The sequence below is a fragment of the Eschrichtius robustus genome, chromosome 12 (assembly GCF_028021215.1).
Source record: "Eschrichtius robustus isolate mEscRob2 chromosome 12, mEscRob2.pri, whole genome shotgun sequence".
Taxonomy (NCBI): domain Eukaryota; kingdom Metazoa; phylum Chordata; class Mammalia; order Artiodactyla; family Eschrichtiidae; genus Eschrichtius; species Eschrichtius robustus.
The window spans coordinates 34,372,245-34,399,238 of NC_090835.1; the positions used below are offsets into that span (position 1 = coordinate 34,372,245).

Below are 26,994 nucleotides of genomic sequence, written 5' to 3' on the forward strand. Positions count from 1 at the left end.
TTGCGTGTTGATTTAAATCAGTTCTGATGGGGAATTGTGGGCCTCCAGAGTGATCTGACTTGCTGAAGGTTCTGGCAAAGGATGTTATGGCTGCATGAATTTTCTCTAAGTAGGGCCATGATCACATTTTAGATAAACAAAAATCTATCAAGAAGTTTGTATTCAAGTTCCACATGGTACAGAATAACGGTCCTGCTTCCTGACATGCTTTTTACACAATCTGGGTAAGTTACAGCTTCCTTTTATTCGGAGCAGCAGCACTTATGGAACTGGTCACTGGTTCAGAGCTAGGCCAATATTCAACATTGGCTCTCAAGACTGAATTTGGCTCCCTTAGCATCCAGGCTGCTCCCTCATACTCTGCATGCAATGCCCAGGCCAGCAGGACCAAAGGGACAGAGCCGGCCTCCAACAAGGGCACCCACCTGTGCTGAATGGGATCGAATAGACAAAGCTCCATGGAATCTGCTCAGCGGCTCTTCGGTACCAGAGAGGGAAATGGTCTGCATTAAAGATGTTCTCCTTGTCTCCAGCTTTCAGGAAGTCCCTTGAAATAGAAAAGAATAAGAAGAGCATGGCACCACTCAGCAAGGAAAAGCCAGACGCGAGTGCATGCCAGCAGCTTTTGTTGGGTAAAAACAGTGTTGGCTTTTAGAACCCCAACCTGCTTTTCTCAGTACAGAGAGGACCTGTGTAACATTGTGCAGCCCAGATTACTCGGAAATATCTTGTAGAGTCCTGGCAGTCAGACTCCAGTGGGTGAAATGATTTTTCCTAGGACATCTAGTGAACTAATAGTCTTAGCATCTGAAGCAAGCAAAGCCTCCAGAAATCACACCAGAAGACCAAAGGTAGTCAGAAAGCTTTGTCTCGCCTTAAAATCCAAACACAGAGATACATATCCTTGAGAGGATCAACATCTTAGGTAGAGCTCTCTCTCCTTATAAAAAGGGTAAAGGAGGTAAAATGGGTCCACATGGGGATCTTTGCTTCTTTCCTTCCCTCCCTACCCTCCAGCCAAACAGGACTGTTCTTACTTCTGGATACTAGGGGCTGTTGTGGTGTTGGGTGAGACAGGTCTAGGTTTTAGGCAGAGCTGAATAATCTTGGGTGAGTTACTTCGGTTAGTTACTGAGTCTCTGAGCCCCATTTGTTCACCTACAAAGTGGGAATAATAATATTACACTTACCACGATACTATCAGAATAACATAACACCATGTGTGAAGGGGCTAAGTAAACTGAAAGTGGCTCACACAAACATACGGGATTCTTAAAGCCCAAGAGTTTCTTTCATTCTCTATGGTTTAAATGGAAGCTGTGAAGTGGTAATTTCTTAGACTTAGGACTGTCTTAGGACTGACTTAGGACTTAGGGGGAGTGCAGTAACCATACAGTGGAGGCTGACATCACAGGTTGCTATATGTGTCCTACTACACGGGCTCCAAAAGGCCACACTGAAAGCACAGGATATATTAATATTGGGGATGGTGGCAGGTTACAGAGGCCATGAACTATAATGGATCTAATTCCAAAAGCAGGTGGTGGGGACAGGAGATAGAACCTCAGTGTAGGAGCCTGATGATAGTATAGCTCTAGGATGGGAACTTTATATTATCCAGACCTATCACCAATGCTTTGAACTCTTCCTTGTATGCTCTCTTTAAAAAAAAACATAGAAATTCTAAAACCTTTCTAGCCCTGGCTAATAGAGTGCATCCCAATAGTTGGGTATCAACAAATATCATTTGATTGGAGTGGGTAGGCAGGTATAAGACCCTAAGACAATGGAAGTCAAGGTGCCTCTACATGAATCAATGATAGGATTTTCCTGAAGACAAGAATTGTTTCATCCAACCAGATAACCAATGAGTATTCACTTTGAGTCACAATAATGTCACAAGGAATAGAACTCATAGTTGTAGATATTTTTAGCTTCCCAAAGCAGTTTCACATCCGAAGGTTTTCTGATGATCCTCACAGTAAACCAGGGAGATCATTAACCCATTTTTCAGATGTAACAAGTGAGGTGAACCAGGTACACATCCCAGCAGTCCTGAGTGTGGTCCTGCCATATTTCAAATCCATCACAATCACCTGTATATCAGACTAGCAAGGTGTTATGTTTTGTTGCTGTTAGTACTTTTCTTGTTTGTTTGTCTTAATCTCAAAACATACAACAGTTATTCTCTCTGAGCATTAGAAAGTCTATTCCTGTGTCTCCCTTTGCCTCTCTGGGTCCTAAAAGGAGAAGGCGATGTGTATCCCAACACTTGTAGTCCTTCCTAGGAACTTGCCTTCTGTTAAAGTAATTGTTTGGGGGTACAGGGGTAAAGAGGACTTGAAAAGAATCAAGTCACAACTATAGTCAACTTCATAAATGACAAATTTGAGAAGCTGAGGAAGAAAGAGTCCTCAGATGGGAATTAAAAGCCAGTTCATAAAACATCCAAAAATCTATGGATCTGCCACTTACCAGACCTGGTCTTAAAAGATCATATGGTGGGTGTCCGGGCCTCATCTAAGAGACACAAGAGCACAGCTAAGCTGGGCTTAATGGGACAGGAGTGTTTCCTCATTGGGCTCCTGATGGGCCAAGCCCTCTCAAATTGGTGGCCACCCTGTGCCTTGGTTATTCCCACCTCCCCCCCCCACCAGGGACCCTGAAGGTCAGGATTTGTGAAGTTCCATGGTAACCTCTGGAATCACGAACACACACTTTGCAAACTCTCTGAATCTCAGGCTCCATTCATCCCTGGCCTAATAATGTCTCTTACTTCAGAGAAAAGAAATTGAGAAAACATATTAATGGGCTCAGGAAAGACTTCCCAGGCTCACACCAGCTCTGGTCAAACACCAATTTGAAGAATTAAGACCCTGTGGCTCTCTGAAGACAGACACAGGGGCCGAGCAGTGGTTTAAAAGGGCATCTGAGGGCTTCCCTGGTGGCGCAGTGGTTAAGAGTCCACCTGCCAATGCAGGGGACACGGGCTCAAGCCCTGGTCCGGGAGGATCCCACATGCCGTGGAGCAACTAAGCCCATGCGCCACAACTACTGAGACTGCGCTCTAGAGCCCGCGAGCCACAACTACTGAGCCCGTGTGCCACACTTACTGAAGCCCGTGCACCTAGAGCCTGTGCTCCACAACAAGAGAAGCCACTGCAATAAGCCTGCACACTGCAATGAAGAGTGGCCCCCGCTCGCCGCAACTAGAGAAAAGCTCGCATGCAGCAACAAAGACCCAACGCAGCCAAAAAAATAAATAAATAAATAAATAAATAAAAATAATTTAAAAAGGCATCTGGGTACTGAACCTGGTGACACTCTGCCCACTGTCCATCTGGGTCTCTTTAGAAGAACAAGGAAACATTGTCAAACCCGAGAGCCACCAGAATGCCTGCTCCCGAGTGTGGGGCTCTACAGGCCCTCAGGCTCCGAGCTGAGGCACAGAGATTTACTAAAACGTACACAAACAAATAAACACCAGACTTGAAACACTGCTTCTCGGGACAGGCAGGAATTCCTCAGCAGACCTGCGGGACAGCTGAATGCCCTCCAGTCATTTGTCAGGAGGTGAGTGAGTCCTCCCACTGGCTGCTCCCTTACCAGCCACACCATCTCCAGAGCTGAGCGAAATGACTCACCAGGGCAGGAGAGGACTCCAGGACAGTGGACAGAAGCCAACAAGCGTGAAAAACACAGAGTCGTGGAAGGGCCAACAATGGGCAGGTGAACACACACACTGCGGCCCCCGAGGTAGAACGGAGAGGAAAAATGTCAACAGGCCTGGGGTGGCCTGAATTTTGTTTCTACTGCTGGTGGAATCAATAAATGGTAGAAGCTTCCCTTTCAATGTCCCACTTCAGGAGCTCCCTACTTACTGATTGGTGAGCTGCTCGGCCCCAACAAACAGGTTGATTCTTGAGAGGCCCGTGCGAGTGCCGAGGAAGGCCACCTCCACACCCTTGTCAGAATTCCTGAAACAGAGCAGAAGGAATCAGGGGGATTCTGCCAGACAGTAAGCAGATAATGGCTTCTGCATTTTAAGACTCATGGAATGTTTTACGAAATAACGGTCTTGAAGCCTGAAATTTTGGGAGAAATGATAGAAACATACGCACACATGCACACACAGGATGCAAACTCTTTATTCCTTACAAAAGTTTTCGTGGTAATTCTTGCCAGAAAAAGTAAGAAGTCCATGACCAAAAAAGCAGCATGAGGAAATAAATGCATCCCGAACGCTAAAGAAACACACCTTTATCTCAAGGTTCTGGGTGCAAGTTCAGAAAGAGCAGGCCAACTTTAAGGAGAGGAAAAAAAGCCTTAGAGCTAGCTTTTTGCACTGATGCTACCAAGTCTCTTCTTGGTTCTGAGACCGTTAGTGGAATCTGCCATTAGCGAAAAGAAGCAACTGAGTCACTGACTCAAGTCTGTAGTATCCCACAGCCTAGAAATGTTTAGCACTTGAATTCTACACCATTCTGGGGGCACCAACTGGTAACTTCTACTAAAGAATAGGCCTTATCCTCACCACCAACGCCAGAGGGATGAGTAAAGAAATGACTTCTGTAAATAGCCCTACAGGATGCCACACATAGGAACTCTGAGGACAGCCTTAGCAAAGAAAACTCATTTGAAAATTCACCAAAGATTTTATTCCAACATTCAAGGCAAATTTTATACGTTTGAACATGTTCTTCAGGGTTTTCTCAGTGGATACTTCTTCAAAAAAACAGCAAATGGTCTTTCTCCACAAATATACAATTTTATTCTACAAAAAAATATGAAGAGAATACTGATTCCTGAGTTTGCTTCCCTGCCCTAGATGCTAGTAGCAATTTGATTCAAAGCTTTATCCATGTCGTCTTCAGTATAAGATAATTTAGTTACTTGATCTCTGATGGTTGTCAAAGTGGTCAATACTACCTTTAAGTATTTAAGGGATGAATCAAAACAAACATTATGCATTTGTTTCTGCTTGTAGCCTACACCAAATTGGAAAGCCAGGCTGCCCAATCAGTTACAGATGTGGACTACAAAGCAAGCTACCATTTTGGAAATCCTTAGCATCTGTTAGGGGTGAATCAGCAATCTTTCCAGAGGATTTTGTGTTTCATGAGAACCTAAAAGAAACATTTCCACTAGAGAATGCAATCACAGGAAAGGCTTTGACTCTTTCCAAACCTCCCAGGGAATAAGATCCATGCAGGTAAGCAGTCCAAGGATACCCCCAAATATAATGAGAGTGGTTATATCTTTGGGAGTCCAGACTCATGTGTTAAACTACCTACCTTACATCTATGCTTAGGAGTCATTTTAACTATAAAATGTCTAGAAAAGAATTCTGGCCATGTCCAGTCCCAAACCTGCTCTTCCTTCATTGTCTCCTGTCCTAGGAAATGGCACCACTATCTACCCAAGTATTGATGTCATTAACCTGAGAATGATCCTTGACAGCTCAGCCTCCCTCCCCTCACACCATGAACCCATCACCAAGTCCTGGGGGTCTTACTTCCAAAGCATGCCACAAGTACATCCCTTCTCTCTGTGCCCACTGCCACGGCCTTGGTCCAAGTGGCAAATCCCTTGAACTGCTGTAGGAGCCTTTACTATTTTTCTTACCCCCATTACATTCTATTATCCACATAGCAGTAGAAGGGTCTTTTTTAAAAATGCAAATCTGATCATCTCCTTCTTAAAATCTTAAAATGTCGTTCTTAAAATTCTTCAATGATTTTCCAGTATCCTGAGTATAAAAGCCAAAATCCGTAATCTGATTCCCAAGGTCCTGAACCACCAGGCCCTACTGTACCCTTGTCTCTTGACATCTTCCAGCCTACCCTCTACATTTCAGTTCTGTTGGCCTTCTTTAAATTCCTCAACCATGTCAAATACTCTCTCACCTCAGGGCCTTTGCACATACTGTTCCAATTCCCCGGAATGCTCCCAGGGAACCCCTGAACTAGTTCCTGCTCAGAAAAGCCTTTCTTGTCTTCTGTCTCCACTCTAGTTCTTGTTACTGTCTACATGTCTAATTTTCCTTCATAGTTATCACAATTCTTAATCATATAGCACACTATATATCACAGGTACCATGCTGGTGAGGACTGTGTTTGATTGAGTTACCTCGATTTCACCAATACCTAGCCCAGTGCCTGGAACATAACAGACGTGCAGTCAATATCTGATGAATGAATGAATGAAAATGAGAACAGAATGAATAATAGACCTGATATAGGAAAATATACAAAAGGGAAGATAAAAAAAGGAAAGGAACTAATAAAGAATAAAAAAGGAGAGAGAACTGAATAATGTATGACATGAAGGTATAAGGAAAAAGGAATAATTTTTTTTCTTATTTTTAATTGTTAACAGCCTACTTAAAATAGTAAAATACTAGTATTAATATTAAAAATAAGCTGCTGAAGCAGTTCTCACCCTAGTCTTTGACAACAACTACCGTTGCCTGCCCTCCTCCCCCTACAACCTCCACTTCAGAAATAGAACTGCAGGGTTATATCTGACACCCTAATGAAATAGAGCTCTCACTTCCCTGTCCTCCTCGCAACCTAGCCTGGCCCAGATCCCAAGTTCCCTCTAGACGGTGAAGGTGAGAGAGCCACGGCAGGGCAGGAAGCAAAATGCTCCTTCCGCCTCCCTCTCTCTCGGAAGTGTCACCCTACCTCAGCATACCAAATTTCATGTAATGTTAAAACTCAAACAAATTATATGTCAAACCCAGGAGCTTGCCATCCAAGCCAGAGCCGCTAATCTGCTCTAGCTCTTGTGGTTTGGAGCTTTGGGGAAAATTAAAGAACTTTAACACCAGCCTCCTAAAACAGTTTAGTTCTTTAAACCATAACCATATTTCGGACGGCTTGTGGGGAAATGGCCGTGAAAGGGGGACACGTGCAACCACTTACTCAGATTTGTTGAGGGCAAGGCTGGTCCAATAGGCTTCAATGGGAGCACTCACCACAGCATCAAAAAGGACTTCTTGTATCAATTCTTTATCACCTGTTGGGAGGGATAGACTTGAGAAGATGGCTTTGGCTAGACCCGAAATTGTAGCATGAGAAGTGCTCACTGGGCTCATTTTACAGTATCTACAGGCTACTTTCTCCTATGGTGTGTTCCTGCGTTAACCTCCCACCAGCTGAAAATATGAAACAGTTCTGACACCTGATATGCTGCAATACAAGGGCCCCCAAAGCATTTGGATGAGACGATAGTAAGTTGAGAGTCTTGGGTGTCTCACGCTTCAGTTTTCTACTTTCCCTCCCCATCTAGTAGTTCATGCCATAGACCAGCACGCCAACTCTGGGATTCGGAGATCAGAAGGCAGCACTCCTCAGTTTGCTCTTTTCATCCCCATTTCTGTCCTCTATCAAAATTTGCAGTTCTTCAGGGCCCTGATCCTGGTTGTAAGGGAAAGGGATATGATAGCTTAAGAACTTCTGGGACTCTTATTTTGTCATTCCTTCCATCTAAGATTTTTTTTTTTTTTTTCATTTTATAGTAGGACATCTGTCCTTATCCAAATGAATTCTTGATAGAGCTCTGTGGAAGAGGCCAAGGAATCAGGAGGATATCATGAGTCTAGCAGAGGCGTCCTAAAGCCCTACAGCTTTATCACCTACAGCAGGCCAGTCATCACCTTAGCTGGTGGCCAAGAAGACAGTGCAGCTTTGTTGTAAAAGCAAAAACTGGAAACAACTCACCATCAAAAAGACAATGAATAAACTGAGATATATAGTTACGTAGTAGAATACTATATAGTAATTCAAATAAATGCATCAGAGCTAAATGATCAACACAAATATATCTAAAAAATATAATGTATAATGAGTGAAACACAAGTTGTAGAATAATATATATTATACCATATATATAAATCTTAATATACAAAGTAATGACAATAATGGCACATACTGTATATGGATATATATACATACATCCATATATTAGCTACTGGAACTAATTTATGCTCGTTCAGGGACCGTTCTTGCACTCGGTGAGCATCAGGCCTGCTGCTGCTCTCTCCCTGCCCCACTTTCCCTGCCCCCCTCACCAGCTACTGGCCATTTCTGACTCACTGAGCTCCCTCAGAGGGCACTCTGTAGGAGGAGGGGCAGCAGAATATACAGTGCAAGAAGCAACATGTCACAGTGGCAATCCCACACCGGACAGAACCAGGAGGCCTAGATTATGGCCTTGGATGAGACAAGTCCTGTTTCCAGCCCTTGTTTCTCTTTGTAAAATAAAAAAGCAGATATTGACAGTCCCCTCCCAGTTGAAACATTTTCATGTTACTCAGGTGCTTGACTAAATGGTTTGGGAAGGGGACAAATCCAATGTGAAGGGTTAAACTGGGATTGGGGATTCTGCATGACTCTTGGTAACCCACATTCCTTTTCCTGTTCCTACAGGAAGCAGACATTTGGCTGGATTTAATCATCTCTGCCAAAGCAAAGCTTCCCATGAAAACTGAGGGGAAATATGGTCTTGAGTTCACGCACACACCCCCCACCACCGTCTGACCGCCATAGGCACACACACATGCATCTGGAAGCACACTCACACTGGAGCAGAGGTTCTTTGCCTTTGAGGTAGAGCTTAATAGCTTCTAGTTGAGACAGATGACGGTGCTCTGGGTGTAGGTCAGTGTTGCAGTAGGACCTAGGAATGTGACATGGCCCAAAACAAGAACATGTACATATTTATGGCATCACTTTCCTTTGCCTTTGAACCAGGAGAACTGGGCAAGGGAGTACAGACAACTTGAAATCAAAGAGGGCGATAAACACCAATGCTGAGGAAGAATTGTTCCACTCTTACCATTCGTCTGCCAAGGACACATCAGGGTGTTCTAAGTCATGCAGGCCTGGAGGTCAAGGAGAAGGGAATCATGAGTAAGTACCATCTGTGTGGGGCACTGACCACCCCCCTCATCCTCTCCTGTGCTTCAAATGGGCAAGGCCATGGGGGGTGGGGGTTAAGGGTAGACATCAACCCCAAAGATATCTGCCTGAGAAAAGGGACTTTGCACATAGGAAACAAGTTCTCTTCCCAGGCAGAACCTTCCCCCCATGTCCACCTCACTCAGCCACCACTGCAACTTTCCCTGGCAGTCTCCCAGGAAAGCCTTAGCTCCCTGAAGATAAATGATGCACCAGTGAGTCCTGGGAGAGAAGCTTAGCAAGACGGTGGAGACACCAACTTTGGAGGCCTGTACAGTACAGCCTGAGTTGGGAAATTGGGTGGGCCACTAAACTCCTGTGTGATGTTAGCAGAGGTTGATTTACTCGTTCTTCATGTGCAAAACAGTAATAATAATAGTCCCTAACTGACAGGTGGTTGTGAGGGTGAAATTATAGGTTGAATGATATGAGATTGCCAATACTCAACTGTTTTTGACCAGCAAAAATTGCTAGTTGATACAGCATGCTAAGTTAAAATGAATCATCAGTCTGGAGAGATAGCTAGGAGAACTGAGGCCTGCAGGGAATTGGGGAGTTTTTATATATAGAATACCCGAGACACCCTAACTCTGTGAAATCACTCTTTTTCCTTGTGTCTTCATGTGACTTCATTTTGATGGGTCATCAGCAGACAAACACTTCTGAGTGACAACCTCAGGAACTCCAATTTTTGAGATGTCAGTTTCCCAAGTGACCAACAGTATCTTACTGCACTCAGGATTCCAGTTTCCTCCTCAAATACAAATGTACAAAGTAAATAGCAAAATACTAGAACTATCATCACACACTCCTGTTCGATTTTATAGGAAGTAGGCAATGAATTATATAGAATATCATACCATATGACCCAAGTGGCCATATCCTGGCTCCAACACCTTCTGGTTGAATGATGTTGGGAATGTCGCTTCAACTCTTTGACTTATACCAGTCAGAAGATGTGGGTAATAGTGCCTAACTCACAGACTGCATGAGAGGGTTGAATGGAATAGTGATTAGTCCCTAGGACAATCTATGCATCCATCCATCCTTTCTTCCCTTTCTTGCTCCCTCCACTCCTCCCTCCCTCCCTCCCATTCTTCCTTCCATATATTTACTGAGCATCCACTATGTGCCAGGTACTATTCTAGGTCCTGAGAACATAGCAGTGACCAATACAAAAATCACTGCTGCTCTCATGGTATTTACTTTCTAGCGGCAGAAAAGAGATAAGTAAATAAAGTTAAAATACATAGCCTATCAGTAGTGAGGGCTATGAAGTTAAGAAAGAGAATGAAGCAAGGAGAGGGGGTACCAAGAGATGGGGAGGGATGAGGGAAAGAGTTTCATTGTTAACTGTGGGAGTCAGGATGCTTCACTGAGACAGTGACTTTAAGCAAAGACCTGGAGGAGGTGAGGAGAGAACCACGTAGTAACTGAAGTGCTTGTAGCAGAAGAAACCACAGGTGAAGAGGCCCTGAGCTGGGATCTCACCTTCCTGGAATACTGGGTTAATGATATCAATTCTATATATAATATATTTCTAGTTTCTGTTCTCATCAACCTTCATCTGCAAAGCCCTCTCTGCCTATATTTCATAGGACCTATCAATGAGACCCTGAAGGGAAGATCTTTTTGACTGCTTCCTCTCTGAGTTCCTAGGCCACCAAGGAAATATGACTGTTCTCTAACTCTCTCACCTCCGATTTTGATCCTCCTGACAAAATCACACCTGCTGTTTGATTGATAATGCTGACAATAATGACATAAGCTCTAATTTATTGAACAAGTACTGTGTACTACAAATATATAAAGACAAAGTGTCAAGGAGATTCAGAAGAGAAACGATTTCAGCAGGTAGAACTACAGCCTATACCTTCAACCTCAGTAGCAACTCCTTACATTTTGAGCAAAATCAGCCTGTTCACCATCTTTGTAATACCTGCCATTGTCAAAGCAGGTTGAAAATTCCTACTGTCTATGGGAGAGCATTTTTCATGGGACAACCTTCAGAAGCGGTCGCCATCCCCAAGAAACTCCTGCCTTCTTTAAGAACAGAGCAGAATGGTAATCAAGCCATGGCCTTTACGGATGACAAGCCCCTCTACTAGTTAGCCCAGGGGAAGCAGCTTTCTCAGGCTCTGTCACTCAGCAAAGCTGGCAGGATTGGAAGCCCTCCTATTTACAGAGGACCAACAGAGAAAGGAAGATCTGACCTCATTTGTGTGGATAACCAGACACTCTTCCCCTTGCCTAGGATTCAAACTAATTTCTTGCATGATGGTTGCAGTTGGCTCTGAAATTCTCTCTGTGTGAGCTCTTAGCCTGACAGAAGATGATAGTGGCTAAAGAAATGAAGAAATGATCCAAAAAACAATGCAAAACAACTCTGTGTGTGTGTGTGTGTGTGTGTGTGTGTGTGTGTGTGTGAGGGAGAGAGAGAAGATGGAGGGTCAGGTCCATTGACTAAGGGAATGAACACAAGAGAAGCGAACAATCCATTAACAATCTCTCCTTTTACTGTTCTGACCATGAGCTATTTCCTCATCTTGACCTCAGATGGCTTAGATGTGAATTTTCTGTCTTCATGAGCAGTGACATCCACAGAGCCACACATGGCTCATGGAGCCAGAAAATTAAAGAAGTTAAAAAAAAAAATGATCCCTGAGAATACATCCTGTTGAGTATCTTGCCCAAATCACAACGTTGCCTGTTTTTTCTTGCCTGTCTCTAGGAAGAGGGAGCACATGATTGATTATCTCTGCAGTGGGCATACTCTGGGTTCTGCCCCGGTCAAGATGACCTCTTCACTCTCCTTCCTGTTCCTTAAGATCTCACAGTCAGTTGGGAGACAAAACCCAAAACCCATGAAACAATGCAGGGACACTCAGGAGTAGACCAGAAGGCCATCTATGAAACCTGGCATCTCAGGGACTTCCAATCTCCTTCTTCATTCTCCACTGCATCATCAGAGTGCGCCACAAGGCGGTCTAGCTTCTGGAAGTTCACCAAACTCATTTGTAACCAGCTCTAACACATTAAAACCCAGCTTGTAACTGACCTTCCCACTCTTGGCCACACTCCCTGAGAATACCCACAAAGAGCACGGGTCTGGTCCAACTCCTTCTCTGTCAAGATGCAAAACAGAACACCTAGGCTGGGCAAGTGACTAACTCAAGGCCACTCTGGGAGTGAAGCCTTTCAGAGGTCAGTCCTACTCCTCCTTGTGAGCTGGTGATACTGGGAAAGATAACTTCTCTGAGCTACTAGGTTGTTGGGAGATGAAAAGGACAGTATGGGGGTGAGAGCAGTTTTAAAGTTTAAAGGGCTGTAACAACTGCTACCATTTACTGGGAGTTTCCAGTGCACTGGTGCTTTATGAAGACAAGAAGAGGGACTTCCCCGGCAGTCCAGTGGTTAAGACTCCACACTTCCACTGCAGGAAGTGCGGGTTTCTGACTTACTAAATCATTTGAATGATCACGTTTCCCTTGGACCCAGGCTGCCTTGAAACACAAGTGAAATTTGTGGCTCAACTGTGTAGAAGACTAAGGCTCGCACACCTCTCTTTTCTTTTTCTTTTCCTGGGCTTGAGTTTTTACACTAATTCGTATTTTTCTTGGTACTAACTTTTTTTGTATGAGAAGAATACAGTTGGTGGATGGATGATTCCTATGAGTTGCCTCAACAACTTTGTGGATGAAAGCAGAACATAAATAAATGGAATCATAAGGAAGGCCACCACTAGTTGGGAGTCCCACCATTCTGAATCAGTCTAGGAGAGCAAGGTAACATCAGGTGGGTAAATGGTTGAGTCACATGTCCAGGGATTGGAATAAGGGTTGGATAGATGAGCAAATTCTTCAGCTAACCCAATAGCTGGCTTCAGGGCTTTCTTCCCACACAAAAGGATAAGATGGATGAAGGCAGCATCTCACCTTCTTCAATGGTTACATTCCCTCGGAAGAAATATTTCCCATGGCCTCTAGAGAGCGCCACACCTAAACTGTGCAGAGAAACAAAGCAGACCTTGAAATCCATGACATTGACTGGAATAGACTTGCAGGTGAACTTTATTTTCCGTTTTCACATTTCCATTTCATGTTCTGTAAACAATTTTTTTCAAGTTTACTTTCAAAACCCCACTGATTATAGTTGGCGTTGGTGTTTCTTAGATTCAATCAGCTGCTTCAGTGTAATTTCTGATTGGAAGTGCAACAGCAATGGGCGGCTCCCGCGTGTGTTTAAAGAGGTGTGGCAACTCCTACAAGCCCTTCTAGCAAGCCCTTCTTCTGGATGCTCTTGCAAGAGCTACGTGTCCTGCTCTTCACTACCACCTTATGCACCCCTGCCCTACATTCAGCCACACACGGCTCTTTCCAGACTGTAGAGTTTGGGACGAGGGAAAATTAACCCCTTCTCAATGGCAAAAATGAACACTTCCACTGCCACTTGAACGTAGCTACATGACTGTATGGTGGGCTTCTCTGCCCAACCTTCTCCCTTGTCTGATAGATTTTTCACACTCTCACACTCTCAAAAGTCTTGATTTAAGCTCCTTCCTTCATTGCCTAAAGTCAGAGAGTATGTTTTGATAACACAGTCTCTTCGTTTGGTAAACCCACTTAGCAGTCATGTGTTCCATCAACTGTTCTGGCTCCAAATGGAATCCACCCATGATCCCTGGCCGTATACAACAACAATGCCACATTTTTTTTTTTTTTTTTTTAAAGATTAATCTATAGTTAGTAAATTCTTTCTCTCCTTAGCTCTGCAAGGCACCAGTTCAGGAACACAGAGAAGCCCTACCAACGTAACTTTTTACGAAAAGTGTTATCACACTAAGTTAATAGCAGGAAACTTTAGAATGCCACATACACTTCTGAAAGCAGGCAAGGGGGCAAATGCATTTTTCAGGATTGTTACAAAGAGAAATAACAGGATTCAAAGGCAGACAAGCACAGAACAGTTCAGAGAAACTAAAACGGAAGCACAACATGTAGGGATGAATATGCTACCTCCAAGTGTGAAGGATCATGGAAATAAAAGGCAGCAAGTTAGATGGTTAAGGACCCTGGTAACCCTCTGAATTTATCTATCTACCCTTAGTTAGAACCCCAGAAGCTTATTTGCTTGATAATGAGATGCAAAGCCATGACAAATTGAGTGAGTTCTCCTAGGTGAGCCTGAACCATCTTCCCCCTTCTGGAAAACAAAAGCAAAAGCAGCCTGGGAAAAGCCCCTTCCTCACTCTTTCCGGCCTTTCGGCAGGGTGTTTGGTTATCTTCAGATGATGAGCTCTGAAAGCGTCAGCAGGTTTTGTACAAACACAACTGATGGGTCTGATGGAATGTCCATGTATTATGGTCAGCTCTACCTGAAAGGAGTACCCTTGATGTCTGTATAATAGTAGTCATTTGTCATCACCAAAACCCGTTTCTAGATTGAAAAAAAAAAAGTCGTAGAGAAAAGAAAACATGGTTAGTCTGCTAGGTGAAGTTTTCAGAAATAAATAAAAATAAATGGACACACTATGATCAGGTTAACAGTACTACATGAATCTTGTTTGAGATAAGTAAAGACAAGAGAAAAATGATCTCAGCGAAAGATATTTACTCCAGATAGAGCTTTCAAAGCTAATTTTTCACAGTGGTTTGTTTTAAATTAAGCGGCAAGAATGTTTGAGAAAAATGTACCCCTTTGTCCACTGTCTTCTTCACCTCCATGGAAAACTTCCCCGTCTTCCTATTCACCATGGCATTTCTTAACTAAAACGATAAAAGAAAATTGGAGTTAGTTCTTCCCAGGGTTACCATACTGTCTTGGACACCTTCCACCCTCCAGCTTGGGAGCACATTTGGTGGCTTGTGCATGACAGAGCTGGGCTGTTTCCCCATTGACTCTTGGGGTACTTTTGCAGTAAGTCTGCATACTACACTCAGACCTCTGAAATGGGGCTTCAGAAGAATAAACACCCAACCGCTCTTGTCCAGGGGGAGAGAGGTTAACAACAATAAATAAATGACCATCAACTTCAATTTGGGGTGCTCGTGTAAACCTCTGGGCAACAATGACCAAAAAAGCCTGTACAATGTTGACAAATCCTGAGAGTCAGAGAACGGACCCCCAGCAAATGCTAAAACACTCAAGAAGCAAGGGGGAAAAAAAAAAAAAAAAAAAAAAAAGCAGCAAGGGAGACGAGTTACTTTTTCAAAAAGGGTATTGGTTTGTCATGGAGAAATCATTTTTCAAAACATAATCAAGTTAAAGATATTTTCCTACACAGTAGTTTTTTTGTTTTGTTTTGTTTTGTTTTAAAAAGCCAACCATTTGGAAGACAGGGATTAGTTTTTCACAGCATGAATCATCTTCAAATACTCTGAGAAACCTGGGCCAGTGAAAGGCCTGGCTGAGGCCGATGGGCAGTGAATAGGGCGACCCTGTATTTGATTTTTGGAGGTCCCATCTGGGAACGGTGAGCCTCCCTCCCTTCCCCCACCCCTGGCTGATCTCTGCTAATCACTTGTGGCCCTTCCGTGAGTTCAGAGAAGGACAGCAGACACAGTGATGAAAGATGTGCCGTCATGGGCACCAATAGGAGACGACGGGAAAGCCATTTAATGAAATAGGAGCAAATGCTGACATGCCACAGCCTGTCAGGAAAGGCTCTTTCCCAGCCCCACGGCTTGTTTTTATTTTCTTATTTTTATTTTTTAATTCTTTCCCTTCTTTTTCTCCTTTGAGGAGCTTGAATAAGATCTGGCTGATAGAGAACTACAGTGCTTGCAAGCAACCTAAATTTGATGTGGGGCTGTCTAGATTTGGGTTCATATTCTCATCTTCTGTGAGAGAGGGTAAAAGCATAATTTTTAGCTGGAGGCACGTATAAAATAAAACATATATTTTACTCTAGATATTTTTTAACAACACATAATGGGCATTTCTGGAAATATTTTCCCATTTTAACTTTTGTGGTTTTGGATGGGGAGAGCTGGTCCTAATTAAGTCTACTTTCTAACTCTTAAGAACGGCTCGATTTATCTTTGACATGGTTTTCATTTTTCCTCTTTCTGGTGCCTGCCTAAAGCCATTTGGGACCTTCCCCTCTCACATTCCCCAGGCAAGTCAGAGATTAGGTAAGCTTCTCCATGCCTCAGTGCCACCCCACCCCCAACTCCCAGTAGCACAGAACAATCAGCGTCAGGACCTGGGAGGGTCCAAGGCCAGGGTCACTAATGCTTTCTGGAGGCAGATGCTTAGATGATTAGTCTAGTCTTTCCCTTTTCTTCAGTTATAATGGAAATAGATTACACTTATTGAACACTGAGGCAGGATAGCCCTGGAGTTCAGAAATGGACTCTGGGGCCAGAGGTTTATGATCTTGAACAAATCACTTACCCTCTCTGTGCCTCAGATTCTCTTCCTGCAAACTGGAACTAATGACAGCACAGACTGTCTCATCAAGTTGTAGTGGGAACTAGATGAGCTCATATGTAGAAGAGTGCCTGGTAACCCCTGAGCATTCAATAGATGTTACCTGTCCTGTGTCATCATCCTCACCAGCATCATCATCATCTTCATTATCATCCTCCTCCCTTTTCTTTAATGTCAGACCCCTTTCAATAGCTCAAAATATTAGGATTCAAACTCCAGTTTGTTTGACACAGATATGACCTCACATCTTTTTTGGAAGTACACAGGGTCTATGTTATAAATGTGGTCATTAAATTCAACAAGATCCTAGCTGCCAAGAGAAGTAGGATGGTCCTTCCAAGAACTTCTCTGCAGCTGGGCAGACTCAATGCTGCTTCTTCCTCAGCGGGCTCTGCTTGTCTGGTCTTTCCCAGATCTTGACCTAAAGTCTGCCCTCTGCTACTTACATGCAAACCCCACTGCTGGACACATGGGCATGTGGGATCTTGTGTAGCCTTCACAGAGATGCTTTGTATAGGTTCCAGAATTCTCTAATCAAGGTAGTGCAAATCCCTAGGAGAGACATGGTGACTTGGGTTTTCCCAATCAAGCACGTTGGTAGTGAAGGAATTCATGTCTCAGATGTACCTTATTTCCAAGGAGACAAGAGACCGAAACCAAAGAGACAACCAAAGGCCAACAGGTGAAGAATAAGAGCAATGAACTTTCTAGAGGTGTGGGAACTCTGAAGGTAGACACTCAGAACCCAGTCCTGGGAATCAGATGAAGGTAAAGAACATGGCACAGGCTGGGAATCCGATGACAAAGGAAGAAAAGGGCAAGGAAACAGAAAGCATTTGTCAAATCATTGTTAGTAAAAGGAGATACCAGCTCATGGAAAATTAACTTGGGCACAGGTGATGATGACTAGACAACTGGGGTACAGATGAGCCAAGTAATAAATCTCTTCAAGTAACTTGCAAAGGAGAAGTGCGAGTGTCAGCCTAGTGTTAACTAGCAGAGGGCCTGCTTCCTGGATGCAGGGACTCCCAAGTATGAATGAACATCAAGCTTGCCTCCCATATCAATTAAAATGTAAAAGATGAAAGGACGGAGAAGCATGTTGATGACAGGGTTCAAACCTTCTGGGAAAGAAAACAAAAAGATCCAGTGAAGTCAAAATAAAGCAGCTGATAAAGTGAAGAGGAAAGAGAAAGGAAAACAACGGAATGCACCCTTTAAAGTTTCATGATACAGTTTAGCAACTGACATTCATTAATGTGAATGAGGGTTGACGATGCTGAGAATAATACTAATAACAGTTACCACTCAGAATGCTCACTGCGTCCATGCAACGATGTTGATGTTGACACTTTTCACTATAGTAACACATTTAGTACTCACAACAGCTCTGTGAGGTAGGTACTAGGCCATCATACTCATTTTACTGAGGGAAAAAAAGGAAATAAACCAAAATTGAGATGTAGAGAAGATAATTGCTTACCTGAGACCAACAGCCAGCAAATAGCAGAGGTGGGGTCTGAACCAAGGCAGGCTAATACCTGAACTGCATTCCTCAGGACTGTGCTAGCTTGCTTCTTGGTAGAAGCAGGTTGAAAGGGTAGGACATGTACATTAGGCGCAGTACAATTCAAAGACCCAGACGTGAATCCTGATGACAATGTTTAAAGAACAAGAAGATATAAAACTCTACCAGGTCACTGAGCTGACACAACGTCAGGTCACTGGCACCTGGGAAAAGAGAATGGATGAGGAAGTAACTTTTTATCAAACAGCGAAGTTACTCTATCTGAATGGGGTTTAAAAAAGACTGAGTCCAGATGAAGAAGGAAATAAGTTAAATTTCTAAAACAGATATGACTCTTGCATTTTATAGGCAAGGAAAAAACTCAGAGATTTATGCTAGCTGAGACATCCAGGTTGCAGAGGATGTGAAGAGAAGAAAAGCAAGCAGCAAGAGGACTGTGATGCCAGACATATTTCTGAAAGCACGAGAGCCCAGCCTGCAGGTTTCAAATGGTTCCCCTCAACATCCCTTTGGAAAGCAAGACAGAGGGAGGGATAGAAACACTGCTGACTCAATGATGAAGCTCAAGAAAGGACTCCAGACAAATCAGGGAGATGCAGGCAGAGAAACATAGCCTGGGCATGAAGAATCCATAGAGAAAGGGAAGAGCAAGTGTCCAGATAGGAACACCTGGGAAGTTAGGATTTAATTAAGGACAGTCTGCCTGCATTCACAAAAGGTGGCATGTCTAACAAATCTGATCTATTGAGGCAGGAACAAGAAGACTGACGGGGCTAAGTCGTGGGCATAAGGAAAGCCTTTGATACAGTCCCACAGACTGAATCTGTGTAGGAAACAAGCATGTGTTACTGCAGTGTGGCCTGGAAAGGGGAAAGGCTGGGGCAGCCCTGGAAACAGGGCGGCCAACCAAGCAGGAGGAGAGTGGCTCTGCCAAGCCCTGGGCTGTCACCCTGACAGGTGAATTCTGGCCCTGACTGTGCAGCTGCCCGGCGAGGCTCGGCCAGGCTCCCCTGAGGGAGGCAGATCCCATTAATGGCACTGAGGAGGAGTCTGGATTAATCGGCTGCAGAAGAGACTAGAGCCTGGAAAGGGATGGTTTTAGCAGGCTGCACAAAGCAGGCAGGGTGGCTGGCCCGTTTGCAAGTGGCCCTATGGGTGGGAGCATTACAAAACTCCAAACGGGTACAAGGGCCCGTGCTCTCCGCGACCCTCTGGCGGCCAGGTGTCCCTCTGGTGGGACTCTCGGCTGGCTCCCAGGCAGCCTCTAGGTACAGAGGAGGGTACAATGGAGCTCCCTCCTCACCAGGCTAGAAAACAAATCACTTACCACATCATCGCGGTCCTCCCACTCCACCTCGGAAAGGTCAACACTACTGTAGTTAGGTTTCCTCCGCTTCTTCCCTTCTTCATACTGGCAGGAGGGGAAGAGAAAGAAAACAAATGACAAACAAAGAAAACATTTCCGTGAGATCACTGGCCAGGGCAACCTTCACCATCCGAAGTCGTGGTTCACGCCTGAGGACTGTGAGTGGAGTGTACTGGTGAGAAGCCCAGCAGCGGGGGCGGTCCTGGGGTTTCCGTGGCAGGAAAACCAAAGCCAGTCACCTGTAAACATGTGCTCCCAGCTAGGGGGAGTATACAAGCCAATTCTTTTCTCCCTATGAATTTACCTAGCGGACTCCTTACCTCTAAACATGCCAGATGCAAAGCAAAGCTTTTCCCCTCCTTGGACATCCTATGTGTGGAACGCAACCTTCCTCCTCGACTCCAACGCTTTTAAAGCCCACCCCTTCAAGACACAGGAAAGGGCATCTCACATAGTTTACAAAAAAATCTAGTTATATCCCTCTGTGTTTTATAGTTCTCCCATCCCTACCCTCCTGCCTCATACCTACCTCATACTCCTTGGCCAGGAAACAAAAGTACTGATCTCCACATTTGGGCTCAACATACTGGTTAACATTTCACAGACACACAGAATCTTCTACTTGCTATCACACTGGCCACAGGAGTGCTGAGCTAAGCACAGCTACTTTACCTGGAGCACATGTGGGTATTGGGAATCACTACCAGATTTAATGGCCATTAGGGCATTTCTCTGGAAAAGCTGATGAGTGCATTAATAACAGAGAAAGTGGTTTTAGTTTTTTTCCCCCTAAATCACTGGTGTTAGTCACCTGGAAAGCCTACATTTTATCAACTGGACAGTCCTGCGTCTGGATGTTCCTGTATCTAGGGCCTTTAATGCTGTGTTTATAATGTAGGAAAGTCTGCCCTCTGCTGCAGGCTCAGGATAAGCGACCCCTTTGCCAGTTCATGAGACATGGCTGATGGCATATTGGAAAAAATACATATGTATGTATAGTTTTTTTCTCTTTTCCTTTTATTTCTAAATTAGTCATCTTCTGATTTGGTTCGTAGGATTCTAAGTGAGACGCAGCATCACTCTAGGTGTTTTAAGAACCCCAATCCACAGGTTACCATTTTGGACACTGCTTGGCTACCATGGAGACAGGTGCTGAAGGCACATGGTGTGAAAGAGAAAATCACTGCTGGTGTACTGAACCAAACAGGTCCAAACTGGCCCCCAGTGGAATCTAGGGGAGAGTGGCCAGACAGGGTAGATCTCCCGTCACTGTGAGGCCAAACAGGGCCCAGTGGTTTTCCTGCCGTCTTGTCTTCCCTCAGGGCTGCATTTCAGGAACCCTGAGATGTCCTTGGAGAGCACCCACCCTCACCACCCAGGAAGGCTGCCTTGCCTCGAAGGGGCAGTGGGCTCTGACCACCTTGGTCCACTGCCCTTCCACTCCCTTCTCTCAGGTTTCCAATTAACAGACAGTCACGGTCAGTTTTATGACATCAGATCCACTCCAGATGAAGGGGAAGCGAAGTGGTTCCCTCAGAAGCCGCTGTAAACGATAGCGGATTCACAGTTGGATCCTGTTATGGAAAGTTCGCTGTGCATAGAAGCTTTGGTCCTCGAGAGAGTCAGGCTGGGGCTGAGCCTGTGGGACAGGAAAGAGGTCAGCAGGGCTGTCACCCTCTTCTCAAGGAGAGGAGGTGTGATGGGGGAGGGGCACATGATGCTGAGAAGCCCACTTGTCCCCCGAGGAGCTAGAGTTGGATATTCTTGGACCTCTGTTATCTGTGCTAATGGCCCCCAAGTCCCATATTGGTAAGAACCATTCCTGGGAGCCACTAGGCACCCCAGAAGTTCCTACAGCCCAGCTTCTGACCATTAAAGGCAGAACTTTCACAGTTTCTTGGATAGCCTAGTGCTAGGTATATACTGTCTTTTGGAGGAAGTTCTTCCACTGGTCACTTCAAAATCCTCCTTTATTCACTTATTCAGCGTACATTTATTGGACACCTAGCAAGCACAAGGTCCTAAGGAGATAAGTAAAGTCAATTAAACGGTGCTTCGTTCTTTCCCAAGGACTTGTTTGTCGTTTATCACTCTTAATTCTGCCTATCTACAGTCAATTTATTGCCCATGATGCCTGTAGCAAGTTAAATATCAAACTAAACAGCAAGTTAAATAAGATCACAGAGCCAGTATGGAGGAGGACACCCCGACCTACCCACAGCCCCTGACCAAATTTTCACGGCTAAGCCTCATGTCATTTCAACCGCTGCTGAAGAAATTAAAAAAGACCCCCAAGGTCCTTCATCCTCAGAGAAGGTGTCCCCCTGTCTTTGTTAAAAGAGGAGAGCACAGTGGTTCTGCCACTTACTGGGCATGTGACACTGAGCAAGGCACCCAGCTGCTCCGAGCTTCCTTTTTCTCAACTGCAAAATTGAGAAATACCTCCACAGTCAAGGTAGGTTGAGACAATTAACTAGCTACTGTATGTAAAATGGCAAGCACGTTCCCGGCACAGCATGGAATAAACCCTTAATATGCATGTAGCTAATGTGAGTCCTGAAAAAGTCATAACCTTCTTGATGAAGACACAGGCTCACTGTATACAACTGGCTACTATGTCATTTCCTTGACATGAAGGAGACCCATTCAGTAATTTGTTGGGTCACCCTTGCGCAAGCCATAGGGAGGCAGAAGATGTTTGTTGAAGATGATGGTGCCAGACAGTCACACTCATATGCCTCCTCTTGGTACATAAGATACTTGTGTAGTAAACATCAGGTTGGGACTCAAGACTCTCCTGGCAGAAAACTTCATAACTGTGCTAAAAAGCCCAAGTCCTTTTAGATGACAGGTGGCAAAAGTGGAATCCACAGAGATAGATCCCTTGACTTTTGACCATTCCTAGATATCTTTCTTCATTGTTGGTAATAACCACTCAAGAAATTCAGTACACTGCACTACTGGTATTCAAGAAACTGGCAGAGATTAGAGAGTGAGGGGAAGGAAGATTTCCCAGCACATCGGTCTGTAAGTCACCATATTCCAGCAAGTCTCTAATTTAACTGCACTGAAAGAAACACACGGGACTGGGGATAACCCCTCTGGAACTCTACTTTAGGAATGCCCCTCTACGATGTCTGCTTAACCAGTGAAATAGGTATGAAATACTTTCTATTTGGGTCTTTATTAATGAGTGAGCTCCTTTAAAATATAAACAGTAGTGTCGCAGAGTGACTACTCTGAGTAAGAAAAGAAAAACTCAGTAGGCTGTTGCACAGATAAAACAGGTCAAGGACAATGAGCAAACTCCAGCATGATGACCCTAAATCCACCTAATCTTTTCTCCCGTTAAGAAAACTTACCAGATGGCTAGAGACTAGACCTCCCCTCGGAAGACACCTGGGCTGTGGACCACCACTACCCAACCCCCACATTTTCCAGGGTAATCACCTTGGCTTTCCTACAGGGAATCCCCTTGGACCCCACACTCAGTAAATATAGTTCTAGCGAAGGCAAGACCATCCTGGTTCAGAAGGAAGCCAGTGACCTGAGTACGTTAGGGACACCCACAACTCTCCAGGACACAGTGATTGGTTCAGGATTGGGGATGTAACTCATACCAACCCAAATGAGACTCAGTCTGGTATGCTTTCCTGGATTTATCCAGAAAAAGTAGCTCTCCATCTACTAGCATCACTAAGGCCGTAGGATGTGAACTTGAGCTCCTCGTGGCCATCTCTGCCACTACTTGGAGAGAGCCTTCCTGAGAATGAAACCAGTGCAGAGAAGGCAGAGAAAGTACATGAAGAGAGTCCTGAAAGCACCGTGTGTGTCCCTGGATCAAGCTGTGCCTGAAATCTTTATACCCTTGGGGGTGTTTCACGTACCAACACATTCTCTCCACATTACCCACCTTCCCTTTTTAAAGATTGTTTTAAAGCTGGCTTGGGTTTCAAGTGTAAGTATTCATCAGAGTTCCAACTTGTATATATTTAGTATCTTTATTTTTTTCTTTTTAAATGAACCATTTTTAAAATACATTTTAAGTGACGTATTCACAAACTCTGGTACTTTAATGATTATTTAGAAACAAGTGATTTGCAAAATACCTCACTGCTAATCAAGATAGTCCACTGTGTTTGAGCATGGCTTATCCTCTGTACCTGCTTTCCCCCTGGGAGGACATAGGTGTGGCCACAGTGTCAGAGAGTGACAGAAAAAGAACTAAACCCTCGAACCTCTGACTCCCAGGCCAGATTGCCCCTCTCCCATGGGATCTGGAGTGGGACGAGTCCCAGGTCCCCCAGCCCCACTCCCTCTTCCCCTTCGTGAGGATCTCGTTACTGGGGCTGAGGCATCGGATATGGCATTTGTTAGTGTATCTATAAACTGTAACTTCCTTTGAAAATATGATTAACGAATTGCAAACGGTTTCCAAAGGTTTATAAACAGATACTTTGAGAGCCACGGGTAGGTTTGTAGTTTTTGGTGCCTGTTTTATGAAAAAAATATGTGGGGGAGAATTTAATAAGGAAAGATATTCTGTGCTATGAAATACTTTGAGGTGGAGTTTCAAATAAAGGCCAGATGTGGTGAACACACAAACCAGCCTGTGGCCTAGGAGGATGGGGCAAGAAGGACACCTATCTGAGGAGCCAGCAGGACCATCGGGGGTCTGCCGTTAAGTGCCAAAACCTTTCTGGCAGTGTTTAATTGTCTGGATGTGAGTGCCCCTTTGTGTTACCTACAGACTGACTGTGGAAGCGGAATGGGATGGGCTAAGGTGATGGCCATGTTCATGTGGGTTTGAACAAAACAAAAATGCCTTTGCTTTCTCTGTGTTCCTTTGGGAAGGACTAAAGGAAGTCAGCTACACACATCCATGCAGCCTCTGTGAAACAAATATTATGTGTGCTAATAATTGATAAACAGTACGTGCTGTTCCACGCTGCCAACAGGAAGGAAGGAGTTGGGGGTGGGAGGCCCACAACTGGAGAGGAAGAGGCCTTGCCCAAAGCCAATGCCATCTGGAGAAGGGGTGTGGCCAGGGGCTGGGAGCCAGCCTTTGTCTGGGCAGATGTTTCTCTTGGGAGGCAGTCACGGTCCTCAGCTGGTGAATACCTTCACCACCTCCTCCGAGGCCCCGAGTCTCCTCTTGTCTCAGAGGCTGAAGTGGCCATTTCAGAAGAAGGAAGGGAGGCACATCTTCTTTCCTCCATGTACAAAAGAGGAGGACCTAATGGCCACTGGGCTCTTCATCCCTTCACTCTTTCATTCAATCATTTGTCCGTACGCATATCCAAAAATACTGTTGGACACCGATTATTTATCAGGCCTTGAGCAAGGCCCAGGTGAGCCTCGGGAAAGCATGGAGAAGCTGTTTGAGAAGGATCATCTTCCGCCCTCCAACTGCAGATCACGATTCACCAGGCCAGTTAGGAGAGCAGGGAAAAGCCAGGGCCCCAGAGGGAAACTCTGGTTCAAATCAGGTCTATACCTACAGGCTGTGTGCCCAGGGCTCACCTGCACTTCTCTGAGCCTGCCTTGCTCCTCTGCAGGATGGAGGTAAGAGCACTCAGCTCACAGGGCCGCCACGAGGAGCAAATGGGCACAGAAATGGTTGAGCAAAGCAGATGTCCTGACAAACAGGGCTGGGGCAACCTGCCACCCAGACAGCGCGAGTAAGCGCTGATGTTGCCCCAACTGATGAGACAGGGCAGTGCACGTCAGCATGCTCATGCCTAGAGACGACGTTCATGGGGTAAAATGGTTGTTAACAGTACAGCTGTTTATTAATACTTCTAGTCCCTTAAAGAGGCAGTTCAGCTTGGCTCGGGGGCCCATTCTTCTCAAAGTCAAAGGGAAGGGTCTCAAACAAGGACGTGGTCCCAAGGCCAGGTGGCCAGATGGGCCTGTGACAGACTGATGGTCTCTTCCCCTAGAATTTGCAAATCAAGGTCTCTGACTGTCACAGCATGTCCTGCCCCAGAGGAGATGGCCGTAGGGAAAGGGAGTCTCAGTGGTATCAGCCCCTGCTCTACTGGCTATGGTCTAAATGGTTTAAGCGTTTACAGTTTTTTAAGATCCCCCCCACCCCGGTTATACATGTAACAACTGCTCATTTTAGAAAATTTGAACAATAATGAAAAGTGCAAGAAATGGAAAAAATATTGCGCTCGCTACCACAACCCAGGGATCGCCACCCGACATTCTGCTATCTTTCCCAAAGGGCAAGTATTTTGAAGCGGTTACTGTTTTCAGTTTTCTGAGCTCATTGTTTCTCCAGCAAGGAATTTATAAAATGTAGCAACCAATCTGTTCTGCTTTCCAACTGACTGCTTTAAAAAAAAAAAAAAAAAAAAAAGCAAATTTGTTTTTTTTCTGCTGGCTAGCTTCCCCCTCAACTCCCTATCATTCTTCTTGAAGAGGGTATTTCTTGTGCCAGGCACGGTGCTAAGCGCTGTGTGTGTATCTCCTGCAATTCTCACAACTCCAAGAGAGGAGTAATTCTTCACAGACGGGAAAGACGCAGAACCCAGGGATGTCGGTCACGCAGTGGCATGGCTAGCAGGCACTGGAGTCTGATTCCTTCCTTCTGCCTGCTTTCTGAGCCTCCAGTCTTCACCACCCTCTGCACTGCCTCCCTTAGCTGGTCCCTTCTCATAACTCACTAACTCAGGGCAATCACTGATAGCACTTCAAGTAGCCAGCATGTTAATGGTGGCAGAACCGCCTTGGAAACCAAATCCCACCAGCCATTCATGTCTCTGTTAACAGCCAGCTCACTGCGGCTGCCTTGAAACTAACCTTGATGGCCAGGGGTGCAAGAATCAGCTTTAGGTTAAGAATAAGTACACTACTGAGTGAGTACAGTAAGCTAAGGATCATGCCACATGTCTAACATACAATATGTATTTACACGATACCCAATAACCAATATCCAACTCAAGGCCTCAGAGAAGCCTGGTAGCACCTGATGGTATCACTGATAAAGGATTTCCAGCAAAAGTGTGACCCTCTGGTTGTGTGACCCCACCACAGCTCAGATAAGCACATGGTTGGATGTCATAGGCACTACGGCAGGAGAGAAATTCTGATGAATCTGTATTCAGAGCTGAAATCCTTTGCATTCATGGGAAGATGAGACGCCCAGATACACCAGAGGGAAACAGGGCCACGAGGGTGTGTATAAAGGCAGTCAGAAGGTGGGAGAGAGGCAACAAGGGCATGCTGAGACAACAAGCTTTTCCCTTTTTCTAAAAGGCACTGTGCTCTTATTAATGAATGTTTTTAAGTGTCTCGAAGACGAAAAGTTCTACATGCTCTCCTAGTGTGATTACAAAATCCTTTTGATTGCTGTAAAACTATAACAGCTCTGCTGGGGTTTTTTTAAAACAATTAACTGGCCACTTTGAAAATCCGAATGACCTTTATCTTAAACAGTGTCCTCTGAGTTGCTGGAAATGAGTCACACACGCTGTGAGTGGGGAGGAGGCGGCCAGCCCCACCACCATCGTTTTTGCAGGTCAAATGTGGTTTACTACACAGAGGTTGGATTTACATTCTCCTTCTCAAAAAGCCAGTCTGTCTTGTAATAGCAAGCTCGTCATAAACATGAACATCACGCTGAGTGGCTGGGGTGGGAAGAACTTGCTGCACTAGCAAAGGGACAGGGGACGGGGACTCTGATGGGACCGGAGAGAGGC

At 44.8% G+C, this 26,994-nt stretch overlaps 1 protein-coding gene across 1 annotated transcript in view; it reads right to left on the minus strand.

The window, feature by feature from the left end:
- The window catches only part of CACNA2D3 (calcium voltage-gated channel auxiliary subunit alpha2delta 3), a 789,028-nt gene that overhangs the window by 149,649 nt on the left and 612,385 nt on the right, over positions 1-26,994 (minus strand). The window contains exons 18-26 of the mRNA XM_068557675.1: positions 19,250-19,333; positions 14,657-14,728; positions 14,338-14,399; positions 12,899-12,966; positions 8,842-8,887; positions 8,585-8,682; positions 6,927-7,020; positions 3,882-3,977; positions 426-547 (exon numbers count right to left, since the gene is read on the minus strand). Coding sequence (XP_068413776.1) covers positions 426-547; positions 3,882-3,977; positions 6,927-7,020; positions 8,585-8,682; positions 8,842-8,887; positions 12,899-12,966; positions 14,338-14,399; positions 14,657-14,728; positions 19,250-19,333 — 742 coding nt within the window. The remainder of the gene's footprint in view (positions 1-425; positions 548-3,881; positions 3,978-6,926; positions 7,021-8,584; positions 8,683-8,841; positions 8,888-12,898; positions 12,967-14,337; positions 14,400-14,656; positions 14,729-19,249; positions 19,334-26,994) is intronic.